Here is a 13,983-nt window from a genome sequence, read left to right as displayed (position 1 = left end):
ATTTCTAATTTGGCTTTGGACTCAGTACAAATTTTGACCAGTGCTTTACTGTAGTATTGTAGGACTGTATATTAACTAACCATCGATTCAAAATAACAACTGTGGGACATTATAGAGTTTTGTTGCTTACGAGATTGATGAAGTAGACACATATTTTTCAGCATCAGCTTTTGAGATAGATATCAAACCTTAATTTAACTAGCAAATTCAGTTAAATGGGGCATTATCATGCACTTGAAATTTGAGTTTGTATTTGTTTAACTTGTTTTGGTGTAATTGTTTAAGTAGGAGGAGCTAGTACTTAGGTTCTGCTGTTTTGTTATCATTTTAATGGTGATGTCAAGTTGCTTTTCTTTTAATCTTAGCATTAGCAGCAATCCTAGGAGCAGTGCCATTTCTGGGGACATACTGGGCAGCAGTACCTGCAGTTCTAGACCTGTGGCTTACACAAGGCTTAGGGTGCAAAGCCATCTTACTGTTGGTTTTTCATCTCTTGCCAACATACTTTGTAGATACTGCCATCTATTCGGATATATCAGGGTAAGTATCCACAGAACTTCTCAAGTTGCTGGTGAGTCATATCCAGGGATTTATGTGGCCTTGTTAAAGAAGGGTTGTTTTGTTTTGTTTTCCCTTTTGGGGACGGGAAAAGGGACAGACGGTAGGATTTTTCAGTGAGGTAGTCCCTATGATCCCACTGATACAATCAGATTTTAATGTAATATAGTTAATACTGTTTGCGATTTTGTTGTCTAAGTATTTACAATACTTAGACATATATTGAGACCCTGTTAACACAAAATTGTGGATAATATTCTGTTTTAATGATATTTTAAGTTAGGAAAGAAATATTATTAGATGTACATAAAACGTTTTAAGTACAGTAATGAGTAAGTGGTTATTTTTAGAACTTCTTTGCTTTTGGAGAGAAACACTAAGTTGTAGGTCTGAGATTTTCCATGTGAAACCAAATCTCATAAAGTTAATAATGTCCAATAAGCAAAGCTCTTGTTACTTAAGATATTTAGTATGGTTCTAGGATGGGTACAGGTTAAATTTAAGACAGAATCCAAGCTTTGGCCATGTAATACAATAAATAAATACCTGTTTTTATAGATTTTGGTATCTCTTAGAAATTGCATTGAGTAAATCAAGCCAATTCTTACTTGGTCACATATCCAGATTCACATTACTTATTAGAATCTAGGATATAAACCAGATGCTGAGTTTTCATCAGTTTACTCAAATTCAGAATATGCCTACTGAAACTGTCATAATAGTTAATATATTAAATTTTTTTAAGTAAAACTCACCATCACAATAAGTTTAGACAAGAGCTCAGTTCATAGAAAGTGTCCCCTTAAGTTAACTGAAAATTTACAGGGACAAATGATATCCCACCTTGTTTTCTCTCTAGTAAGTTGAAGTAGAAAATGAATGATATAAACTACTCTGAAGCCCCAAATTTCCAGAGCAATAAGAAATAAGCAACTCCATGCACAAGCCTTAGGGAAATTGTTACCTCTAAAACTTGAGAGAGAAATTTAAAGACAAAAGGAACACATCAGGACATGGTTAATTCGTGCTTAACAGTTGAAATTTACATAGAGTAGTTATATGACTTTATCATTAAATGTTCTCATTTGTCTAAACTTTAAATTTTTTATTAATGTTTCTAGCTAGAATTTAAGATTTATGTGATTTTATCTTAATAATAAAATACTACCTTGTTTAACCAGCATTAGGAAACGAAAGATTTCGTGTCAATTGTTAGATTTTTTTAATAAATGAAGACTTTATTTAAAAGCTTCCATACTTTCTTTTTTTAAGCTTTAAGCATTTTTGGTAGAAATTTTTTAAAGTGTATTATTTAGGGAAAAAGCTTACTTACATAGCATAATACATATGTGGAATACTGCCCTAAATTGATTTTTTTTTGAGGGGAATGAAGATGGATTATGAATATAAGGTATTGGTTTCCTAAAGGCTGCCTCACCTTAAATCTACTTATTGAACTTTAACATAGTACAGAACATTATTCCAGAGTTATTTACCCCTCAGTAAATTGTTCCAATCACCTGTGTTTGAAAACTAGAACTAGAACATACCTTCTTTCCCAGTCCCTCTTAGTGGTCATTTGTTACTGTTATCACTGTGCCCAGCGGCTGTAACCTCTTACTGTATTCGGTTACGTCAATGATCCTGTGATAAGCTGGAGGGCAATTACGACTCTCCTCTGAGATAGAAATCTCGGGCTTTGTGAGGGATAGTTTCCTCAGGATGCCCTTTATCATTACCCTTGTTTAAAAACTATTTAAGGATATTGCCACAAGTCTAACCTATCAATAACTTGAATATTATTGTAGTGCCTTATAAAAAGCATAATTATTTGAATTACACACTAAATTGTGCCCCTTTAATTATTCTCAGTGGAAGTAAACTGAACATGTGACTTACGTAACCAGTCCTCAGCCAAGACTAACTTAGGTCAGGCAGGCATGAAACGGGTGTAGGATATCTGTTTACAGTTGGACTTCAGTCCCTCCGTTGCTGGACCTAATAAAAAGGCAGATGTTGTATGTGTTACATAGGTACATAGATGTGTCACATCTCAATGTTAGTACAACCAATGTTCAGTTATCTGCACAGAGATAATCTAAAGAAAACTGGTCATGCAGTCAAAGGCCTGGTGTGTTAGGAATGAACACTGTGCTAGAGATGTGTTTCAGATTTACTCCAAGGCTTACGTTTATGAAAAGCCATGAGCTAATCTGTATGCTCTTTCTTCCAGAGGTGGGCATCCTTACTTGACAGGCTTGGCAGTGGCTGGCGGGGCGTACTACTTAGGCCTGGAAGGAGCAATCATTGGGCCCATACTTCTCTGCATACTCGTGGTTGCTTCCAATATCTATAGTGCCATGCTAGTGAGTCCCACGAATTCAGTGCCCACGCCAAACCAGACCCCGTGGCCTGCCCAGACTCAGCGGTGAGTTAAAGCAGAACACCATGAATTGTGTGTGTGAAATTGAACTGTCCCATGGTTTATTTTTTTACGTGAACGGTGTGTCAGGATATAGGTATTTCAGTGCACGGTCTCCTTTGAAGACTATAGAAGACTCCAAGTAAACAGAAACCATTCGTTTGTAGACATTTGGGTTTCAGATACCAGGAACATTTAAAAACTAAATTGGGACAGAATTGTTCATGTCATGAAAGACCAAAAATAAGTAAAACATTAAAAAAAAAAAACACACTTGGGGACATGGTGTACCAGATTAAAGGTGGAGTCTGGAAGTAGGACAATCAAATGCAATGCAGGAATGAGTGGGCGGTCCTGGATTAAGTGTGGGGAGAATTTATGGAACAGTTGGAGAAATCTGAATATGGTTATGTATTAAATAGTATTTTTATATCAGTGTTAAGTTTCCTAGCATGATACTGAAAACCTTGGTTGTATAGCAGAATATTCTTTAGAGGTAATGTGTCAAGATGTCTGCAACGTATTTTCAAATAGTTGAGCCAAAACTGATAGAGAAGCGTGACTAATAGCAACATACTAACAATTGGTGAATCTAGATAAATGACATATGGTTGTTAATTGTACAAGTCTTTCGGTTTTTTGGTAAGTTTATACTTTTTCAAAATAAGAAGTTGGGGAAAAATTTTTGAGTATACCAGTATTGAGTTATAACTTGTTATTTTGCAAGTACAGACATATAGTTCATAATTGCTGTCAGCTGTTGGTCACCAACAGTTCATAAAATAAATTACAGTGTAATATGAATTATAAGTAAAAATTTTTCTGATTGTGTCAAAATTTTATAGAGCTATTTTTTTATATAACTTTTTATTTTTTATAAACATATTTTTATAGAGCTATTTTATTGAGGTTTATCTTCCATGGGGCTGAGATGCACATCTTAAATATGCAACTGGATGGGTTTTTTCAATGCATATACCCATGCAAGCATCACCTTATTAAGGTATAGAGTGTTTCCATTTCTCTAGAAGGCTTCCCCATACACCTTCTCAGTCAGACCCTTCTCTGCTAATAATCTGCCTATCTTTGAACTTTGCTTAATAGGAATCTTGTATATTAACTACTCCTGAGTCAGGTCTCTTCTGCTCAACATTGTGTCTGTGGCCTCCAGCCACACTGTTGCATGTACCAGTCATCCTTTTTTTGTGCTGCCTAGTATTCCAGCGCATGAGGATAACCACAGTGATGATGGACATTTGTGTACTTGCCAGTTTTTGTTTTTGTTTTTTAAAATTTTATTATTTGTGCGCGTGCGAGAGAGGGCGCGCCTAAGCAGAGGCCAGGGCAGAGAGGGAAGCAGACTTACCACTGAGCAGGGGGTCTGATGCAGGACTTGATCCCAGTGGGATCATGACCCACGCCAGAGGCCAATGCTTAACAGACTGAGCCACCTGGGCGCCCCCTACTGGCCAGTTTCTTGTAGTACATGTCTTCTGGTGGACAGGAGTACTTAAAAGAGTGTATGCCAAGAAGTGGAATGGCTGGGTATACATCAGGTTTAACTTCAGTGGAAACTACTTGTTAAACAAAATTTATGTTAACAACAGAAAGGTAATATGGACTGTTAAGAATGAAAAAGTAAGAAGTCTGAGAATAAAGAATTTCAACTTTTCAGAGACTATTCTACATTGTCCTTATTAGTCTCCACTGGAGAACTTTTTCCTCCCGTTGGGTCTTCTAGTGTGACCAAGAAGTCATTAATGAGTTGATTCTGAAAATATATTTACTGAGACTATTTTATGTTTTTCTTTAAAATTCTTTAGAAACATGGTTCCGCTTATTTTGTGTAAGTGTTGTGCTTTGTGAAGAAAGACATGGCCCTTTAACTCTGAAAGGTCAAATATAGTTTCCGAGTTAGACTCAGTTGATTCTTAGACTCAGTTGGTTCAAGGGCCATTTTAGCTAATGAAAGGCACTTAACTTGATGGCAGGGAAAAATCTATTTCCTTAAAAGGAATAAAAGGAGAAGCACTTAGGTAGTTTTAACAAAAGCTTCACCATTTTGAAGGTGGTGACCCTATGATTTCTGCCTTTGCCTCTTATTTTTTTTTTTTTTTAAAGATTTTATTTATTTACTTGAGAGAGAGACAGTGAGAGAGAGCATGAATGAGGAGAAGGTCAGAGAGAGAAGCAGACTCCCCATGGAGCTGGGAGTCCGATGCGGGACTCGATCCGGGACCTCCAGGATCATGACCTGAGCCGAAGGCAGTCGTCCAACCAACTGAGCCACCCAGGCGTCCCTGCCTTTGCCTCTTAGAGGCAAGTATGCGGGTACCTGAGAAACCAGTGAACAGTTACTTGAAAGCAGTAAAGAGCACTTGCTAACTGGGTACCCTATTCTTTGGGGATCCATACAAGAAAGCAAAAGAAAATTGGCTTTTATAGACTTCATCTTTTTTTTTCCTTAAAAGTTATGTAAGCATGTAGTTCTAAAAGTCAAAAATTTCTACAAAACTTACTGTGAAAGCTATCCTTTGTTTTCCCCTTGTCTCTCCTTTTCTGCTCTGAGAGGAACCACTTTTTAAAAGTTTTTAAGTTTTTTTTTTTTTTTTGAGAGAGAGGGCATGAGGGGGGCGAGGAACAGAGGGAGAAGCAGACTCCCTGCTTAGTGTGGAGCCTGACACGGCATTGATCCCAAGATCCTGGGATCATGACCTGAGCCAAGGGCAGATGCTTAACCAATGGAGCCACCCAGGTGCCCCTGAAAGGAACCACTTTTTGATTCTAATTTCATTTTTACCTCCATTTCTTGAAATAACATGTTTATTTCTTGATTTTTTTAATGTATAGGCATTATCTATTTACTTCCCAGTTGGAAGGTGAGAAATTAGCTCTTTTACTACCCACCTCCCACTGTTTTTTATTTTCTTAAAATTTTTTGAAGATTTTTATTTATTTGACACATAGAGAGAGAGAGAAAGCATACAAGCAAGGGGAGCTGCAGGCAGAGGGAGAGGGAGAAACAGGCTCTCCATGGAGCAGGAGCCCGATGCGGGACTCCATCCTAGGACCCCGGGATCATGACCTGAGCCGAAGGCAGACACTTAACCAACTGAGCCACCCATGCGTCCCTCCACCTGCCAGTGTTAAACTGTGATATTGGTTAGATTACTGGCACTTAAATTATTATGACTCTGTAAATTATATTCCTATTTGAGCCTTCTTGTATATTCTATCTGTATTTCCTTACTTTATACAACTTTTTTACTTTCCTTTGAGTTATAAAGATGCTGTGATATGTTGGTTTTGTTTTGCGAGTCCCTGTAATTAGCCTTAAGCTGTGTACCAGGTGTTCACATCTCCTCCTGCTCAGTATGCCGGGCTGTATCAGGTGTACTACATGGTCTGTCTTCCTGCTGAAGTCTCTTCTGGAGTCTTCTGATCTGCTTCAGTGGACACTGGCTGCCCTTTTGCCTGCTGTTCAGCTGTCATTTCCTCAGCTCTCCCCTGTGTTGGAATTCTCACTTCCTTTATCATTCCCCAAATCATTTTCTTTCTCGATTTACTTCCTTTTTGTTGGGGCACAACCTCCTATAGATTTTTGGGAAAGAATGCATGGGGAGTAAATTTTGGGGGGATGATGCATATCTGAAGAGGCTTTTCCTAAAGTCATACTTAATCATTAGCTTTCCTGGGTAGATAAATTTTTTTTAAGATTTTATTTATTTATTAGAGAGATTGCACGAGCACATGAGCAGGAGAAGGGACAGAGGGAGAGGCAGACTCCCTCCTGAGCAAGGTCTTCATCCCAGAACCCCGGGATCATTACCTGAGCCGAAGGCAGATGCTTATTGACTGAGCCACTCAGGTGCCCCGGGTGGAGGATTTTTTTTTTTTTTAAGATTTTTATTTATTTATTAGACGGACAGAGATCACAAATAGGCAGAGAGGCAGGCAGAGAGAGAGGAAGGGAAGTGGGCTCTCCCCTGAGCAGAGAGCCCGATGCGGGGCTCCATCCCAGGACTCTGGGACCACACCCGAGCTGAAGGCAGAGGCTTTAACCCACTGAGCCACTCAGGTGCTCCCCAGGTGGAGAATTTTATGTTCAAAAATTTTTGCCTTTAGACTTTCTTTATTTCTTTATTGTCTTCTGTCTTCTGTGCTTGTTAAATGTCTGAAGCCGTTCTGATTCCCAATTCTTTGTAATTTAATTGTTTGAAAACCTATAGGATCTTCTTTGTTTTCTTGTTGTCCCAAAGGGTATTTGAAAAGACCTTTAAAACTGGAAGCTTATGTTCTGCAGTTCTAAAATTTTTCTTGTATTATTTCATTTATGATTTCCTTCTCATCCTTTTAGAAACTTAGCTTGATGTTGAGTTTCATACATGGGTAATCTCGTTTTCTTATCTCTAAAGTTTTTCCATTCCTGACTTTTTGCCTCCATTTTCTGGGTAACTTCTTCAACTTTATTTTCCAAATCCTCCACACAGATTTCCCTTTTTATCACTTTTTTTTCCCCCAGTCTGGTTGATCAAGGTGTTATTTATATAAATAAAATCTACCTTTAAAAAAAAAATAAAATCTACCTTTTAGCATTTAGGTAGTTACTAGTTTTCAGTGATGTATAACAAATTACCACTGACTTAATGGCTTTAAAGCAACATGCATTTGGGGCACCTGGGTGGCTCAGTGGGTTAAAGCCTCTCTGCCTTTGGCTCAGGTCGTGATCCCAGGGTCCTGGCATCGAGCTCTGCATCAGGTTTTCTGCTCAGCAGGGAGCCTGCTTCCCCCCTCTCTCTGCCTGCCTCTCTGTCTACTTGTGGTCTCTGTCTGTCAAATAAATAAATAAAATCTTAAAAAAACAAACATGCATTTATTCTATCCAAGTTTCTGTGGGCCGGGAGTCCGGGCATAGTTTAGTTGGAACTTCTGCTTAGGGTCTGACAAGACTGCAGCCAGGGTGTCAGCTGGAGCTGGGGTTTCCTCTGAGGGTTGGGTTCTAAGCCTGCCTTTGATTGGCAGGATTCTGGCCTACAGTAGTGGAATTGAGGCTGGCAGCTCCTGGAGGTGGTCCCCTCCATAGGCAGTTTAGTACCATGGATGTCGGCTTCTGCAAGGCCAGCTAGAGAGCCGATTTCTGACTTCTGGCCCGGGGGAGGCAGGCAAGGATGTTGGACTGCTTTTTAAGTAGACTTCAAAGCAGCCCTTCTGCATTGAGCCCCAGCCTTACCCACTTCCAGAGTTCGCTGTCGCCAGTTCCTGAGCCCTCATGGCGATTTCGCTGAAGGAATCAAATGGTTTCCTGGCATTTTCCACACTGGCCTAGGATCAGCTTTTTTAGGGTATGCTGGGTCAGAGCAATTGTCCCATCTGCCTTCCACCTTCTAGAATTTTATGGCTCTTACCTCTCACATTCTCCCTGCCCTCCTTTTCAAGTAAGTTAATGCCTTCAAAAAAATACTTTCACTGGCGTTTCAGTGGGGTTTTGAGAGGGCCTGAAGGAAGCACGTGTTCAGTAGCTCATCCTTCAGTGAAAAGTCTAAACAAAGACAACCTCGGTGACATTTATAGGATGAATTTCTGTGATAGCACTTCACTTGTGTTATTTTATTTGATCTGTCCAGTGTTTGCATGCAGGTTAGGACCTGGAGGTTTCCATGTTTTATAGATGAGGGAACCAAAGCTTAGAGAGGCTCCCTTGCCCCTGTATAGCCACACAGCTAAAAAGCAGGAGAGCCGGTACGATTCAACTAACGATCTTTCTTTCCCTTTTTGAGCTATCCCCTTCCCTTCCACAAGGGCAGCCGTTCTGCTGTAACACTCAGGGACTGTTCGGCTCCGCTTCCATGGGCCAGTCCGTGGTCATCCTTACTACTCTCCCCACCTTGTTCCCTGTCCTCACCAAGTGCTGTCCATTTTGCCTCAGCTCTCTTCCTCTGAATCTCCACAGTGTCCCGCCCCCAGTCTGAGCTGGGTCTAGCTGCCACATTTCTCACCTGGGCTGCTGTGGTCATCTTAGTCTTCTAACTAGTCTCCCACCCTCCGCTTATACAGTTCTCTTGTCCCTTCTCTGCACTGCCGCTGACATGTTCTCTTCAAAATGCAAGCATATCTGATCGTGATGCCGGCTTACCAAAAACGGCTTCCCCTTGGCTTTAGGAGGAAGATCAAAATATTTGACGTGGTTGGCAAGACTCTACATGATCTAATCCTGAAACATTTCCTCTTGCTGTCTGAGCTGCTCCCATATGGGCTTTTGCTTGGCCTCAGACACACCGGGCTTGTTGCAGTGTGATAGCCGAAGGTGCGTGGTTGCATTTCAGGAGGCACCCGTACCTTGTGTCTGCAGGTGCAGGCACTGGTAGCTACAAGTGCACATTTGCAAGACTGTTGCTATGAACTACTGTCTTCAGGAAAAAATGAAGGACCCCCTTCTCTGATTACCACTGTTGATGGTGTTATGTGCAGTATTTGATGGGGGGTGATTGTCATGGACACAGCACAGCATAAGGCTCCCAACTATTTTGGCCTTGATTCAGTAACCCAAGTGTATCACTTCCTCTGTTCTCTTTCAATGCTGGGGTTGTCTGGGAGGTTGAGGAAGGGCAGAGACTCTCTTCCAGTCATGTATCTTTCTTGACTTTTGGACAGGATATTCAGACTTGATTTGATGTACTTAATTTTACTCCTCCCAAAAATTGAGCAGCAGTCTCTGAATATTAAAAGTCAGCAAAACCTGCAAGAAGCAAGTAGCAGCATATCCTAGGAACTCCTCCAGGAATGTTCTGTGCATTAAGGTTCTCCCCTGCCCTCTGTCACATCTTGACAGTGCCGAGAGTGACAACTGGAATGTGGTCCTTTAGAAACTCTGCTTGATCTTTCACTCGGAGGAGTTATCAGGAGCTCACTTCTGTTTTTAAGAAGCACTCTTTTAACCAGACTTTGAATATCTTTTGTAACTTAATACCCAAAGTTAAACCAAAAGTGAGTGTTTTGTTACAAAAGAAATTGTTTAGTAATTAACTTAAGGTTTTGGCATTCAGCTTTATAGAGCAAGAAGTTGTTTTTCTTCTTTGTTTTTGCAAAATGAGATAGGAAGGTGTTCTCCAACACACCTCACCACTGCTGCAGGCCTTAACATTAACCTTCAGAATTTCAGCTGGAGTACACTCTGCACCATGCCAGTGGACTGATGAGGGAGGAGTGGGAGCTGGCGGTAGAAGTTTAAGTTGCCCATCAGACTTCAAGCCTGCTTTCTGTCTACATCTGCAGACTACCTCTCTTTTTCTCTCTCTCTGCTGCCTGCCTGCCTTGTGTTTTATTTTCTAGCCATATTGAACTTGTTTTAGTTCCCTGAAGTCATTGTCATCTTTGCACATGTTTTCCCTTTTTATAAAGAATACCACACCCGTTTCCAGGGAAGGCTGATACTGTGGCCTGTCCTCAAAGGTCTCTTCTTCTGAGAAGCATTGCCGGAACTCTCAGGGCTAGATGAGATGTGCCTACCCTGTGGACTCCTGCGCCACACTTACCTTATTGGAGCTTAATATCCATTATAACTGTGTAGTTTTAATTAATCATCCTTCCCAGTAGTTGGTAAGCTTTCTGGAAGTAGGAACTAGGTCTCATCTGTTTACTACTCTTTTACCATTACTAGCATGGTATCTGGCACATACAAAATGCTCAGTAAATATTTGAGGAATTAATAGACAAGTGAAACCAAGAACAGTTCAGATAAAAAGATTTTTGCAATATCACCTTGAGGCTAACAAAAGAGGATGGGACATAGTAAGCCCCAGCCTTAGAGCTGTATTCCAGGTTTGTCAGAAAGGAAGCGATGTGCCTAATGGTGATGACATGTGCTCTGTCACAAGATTGTGCACCTGTGTGCGAGGTGAGGGTTCGGAAATACACACTCAGCTTATGCCAAGCCAGCTGTGTTAAATTACTCAGATAAAGCTTTTTATTTTTAAATGTCCAAAGTTTATTCTGTATCTCTAGGAGGCAAGGAATCAATAGCTCTTGAGCTGTTAAATCAGAAAAAGTGTAAACGTTTGCATAAACGAATTTTTAAAAATCTTACCAAAAACTTTTGGGGAGGAAGATTCAGAATTCAAGGAGTTGGGATTGATTATAAATGAGAAATCACACTGCACATTCCCCATTGCCATTAGAGGAACTGTAAAATGTTAATAGCAATCTCTGTCCCTCGAACCGCATGTGGCCCTGTTCTGCTTTCCTTGCTCTTAAATCAGAAATCCTACCACTGGCATGCTTGGGTGGCTCAGCTGGTTAAGCGGCTGCCTTCGGCTCAGGTCATGATTCCAGCGTCCTGGGATCGAGTCCCACATCAGGCTCCTTGCTTGACAGGGAGCCTGCTTCTGCCTCTCCCTGCCTTTCTGTCTGCCTGTGCTCGTTCGCTCTCTCTCCGTCTCTGACAAATAAATAAATAAAATCTTAAAAAGAAAAAAAAAAAGGAAATCCTACCACTGTCATTCTTAGCATCTAATAATCCTTATGGTTTGGAAAAGAACACTGTATTTAGATGACTAAGGTAGGACATTCACTGTTTCTAGAAACATTATCAATGCAGTATTATCCCTTTGTTTCTTCCTGTTCTAGAGAGGTCAGAATTTATGAGCCCTGCTGATTACTGAGCTCAGTGCTTCTCCATGAGGACAGAAATCAATTATCTCTGTATCACTAGGTTAGGGAGTTTGTTTTCCAGGAGATAGACATTTGTTTAAGATCAGGTTACTTCTGGGGCGCCAGGGTGGCTCAGTTGGTTGAACAGCTGACTCTTATTTTGACTCAGCTTGGGTCATGATCTCAGGGTGCTGGGGTTGAGCCCCGTGTGGGCTCAACTCCCCGGCGGGGAGTCTGCTTCAGCATTCTCTCCATCTCCCTCATACCACCCCTGGCGTATACAGTCACTTTCTCTAAAATAAATAAGTGAAAATCTTAAAAAACCAAAAAAAAGGTCAGTGTTAACCTCTGTAGGCTTCTACACATGCACACACGCGCGCACTCCTGCATCCAGCCATTGCCGCTGTAAACATCTAGAGAAGGTAGAATGTTGAGTTGGAAAATCGTTAGTAACTATTTTCTCAGTGTGCTTCACTTTGTTTTCCTTTTTCTTGGGTGCTTTTAGAGACTTTCTTGGCCTGGGGGCAGAATTGAATAGTAGGTATGAATTTCAAGGTGACGGCTAAGTTTACTTGTCAACAGAAAGCAGTCACCAGGCCAACCGCAGTCTTAATCTCATTTCATGCATCTTTGCCCCGAGGCAGAAATTTTCATTCATAATTTAGAAGAACTGAATAGAGATTCAAACTTTCAGGTATCCTAGAAATGTGAAAAGATGTCAGAGGATGGATTTGAAACCTATTGTATATTGGGAAATGCTTTTTAGTATAGGTCAGTTTTGGGTTATTGGTTTTAAAGATTTTCCAGGGCTCCCACAGCTGTTAGCCAACTTTTCCTGTACACAAATTGAAGAACATAAATTTAGGTGAGAGTGTGAAAAATAGATACATAAATAAATAGACACCTAGGGCAATGGTTCTGGGTGGGGGTGGGTAGGAGTTTTGCTCCCTTCAGAATATATTTGGCAACGTCTAGAGACATTCTGGTTGTCACAACTCCACCAGTTAGAGCTAGAGGTACTGCTAAACATCTTACCATGCACAAAAATGTCGAGGGTACTGCCCTTGAGAAACCCTGATTTGATATACAGATAGGTAGTAACACAGATAAAACCTGGGAGTATATAATATGTCTTCATTTTGGGGGATTTCTTTCAGAATGTAAAATTATTTAAAGAAACAAAATTCATTCCAATTCTTTCTCCTATCAGCGTATGTTCAACATGGTGGGTTTGGCCATACCACACATATGCCCTTTCACAGCCATAGCCAGGAAGCTCATCCATTCTTCAGAGCTAATCCTTTGGAGGTAGAGCTGTGCTGGTTGGAGGTGGGCTTTATTGGTCCAGAGGCTAGAGGACCCCCACCAGGGAGGCAGCCTTGAGATAACACAGTGTTCTTGAATGTAATCTCTTTTCTGTAACTTTCTACCTGTGCCCTCTTGATTCTGAAGTACTCCTGACATTGGGCTAAAGGGTTAGTCTTTCATTTACCTCGGTTCCACCCAGCTAGCCCACCTCATAGTGTGATGCGGAAATTGAGAAGACAAAGGAATAAGGCAGAAGGGGGGGAAGACAGGTGGTGTGAGTGTGGAATTGCACCTGGCAGATTATTTGCTTTATGAAGTTTTAGGTGATTTGTAGTTAATGACAACTTTTTGTCCCCTTTTGTATCTACAGCTGAGTTATTTTCTGAATTTCTGGAGTATATTCCTTATATTCCACTTTAGGTCTGTTTCTAATGAAAAAGTTGAGTCATTGTGTACAGTAATCAACACTTGGTTATAGGTATGAAAATAAAATAGGCTTTCATTGACTGATTAAAAAAAAATTTAAGAAGATACCACATAGTGTAGTGATGTGGCTACAAGTTAATATAACTTGAAGACCTTAGACTTGTTTTGAAAAATGCCAACATTTTAAGCTTAACTATTTTTCCGAGTTCCTAGTTGGGGATATTGCTGTAAAGGAGCAAAGTAACTTCTGTCGGAAAGGGTAATATATGTGTGCTTTGTCTTTTTTTATCATTTAAGAGACATTTGACTGTATATAAACAGAAAAAAGCACCCCCAAACTAAAAAAATACCACCCTCAACAGAACTCAAAATAACAACAGAACTCAAAATAAAAATAGAACTCAAAATAACCTCCAAAGCTAGAGGTTTATTTCTCGGGCAAAAGAAGCCAGAAGTAGGAAGTCTAGGGCTCATGTGACTGTTCCACAAACATTCATGCACAGCTCCCTACATTCTGCTCATCCAGCTTGTTCTGAGGTCTTTTCGTGTAAGATGGGATCTTGAACTCATCCTCAGTAAACTCTGACCTGGCCACCAAGGATACAGACCAGACTGGGTCACAT

The 13,983-nt window shown here is 40.4% G+C and overlaps 1 protein-coding gene across 3 annotated transcripts in view; it reads left to right on the top strand.

Moving 5' to 3' along the window:
* The window catches only part of TMEM245 (transmembrane protein 245), a 97,118-nt gene that overhangs the window by 77,821 nt on the left and 5,314 nt on the right, over positions 1–13,983 (top strand). For 2 of the 3 annotated variants that reach the window (XM_004747766.3, XM_004747765.3), the window contains 2 exons: positions 366–540; positions 2,792–2,986. The exons of the other annotated variant lie outside the window; for it this stretch is intronic. In XM_004747766.3, coding sequence (XP_004747823.1) covers positions 366–540; positions 2,792–2,986 — 370 coding nt within the window. The remainder of the gene's footprint in view (positions 1–365; positions 541–2,791; positions 2,987–13,983) is intronic. 3 annotated transcript variants of the gene reach the window in all.

Source organism: Mustela putorius, unplaced genomic scaffold (genome assembly GCF_011764305.1).
Source record: "Mustela putorius furo isolate JIRA1106 unplaced genomic scaffold, ASM1176430v1.1 tig00000580_pilon_pilon_pilon, whole genome shotgun sequence".
Taxonomy (NCBI): Eukaryota; Metazoa; Chordata; class Mammalia; order Carnivora; family Mustelidae; genus Mustela; species Mustela putorius.
Note: the sequence above shows the minus strand (reverse complement) of the source record. Positions and strands in the feature narration are given on the sequence as shown.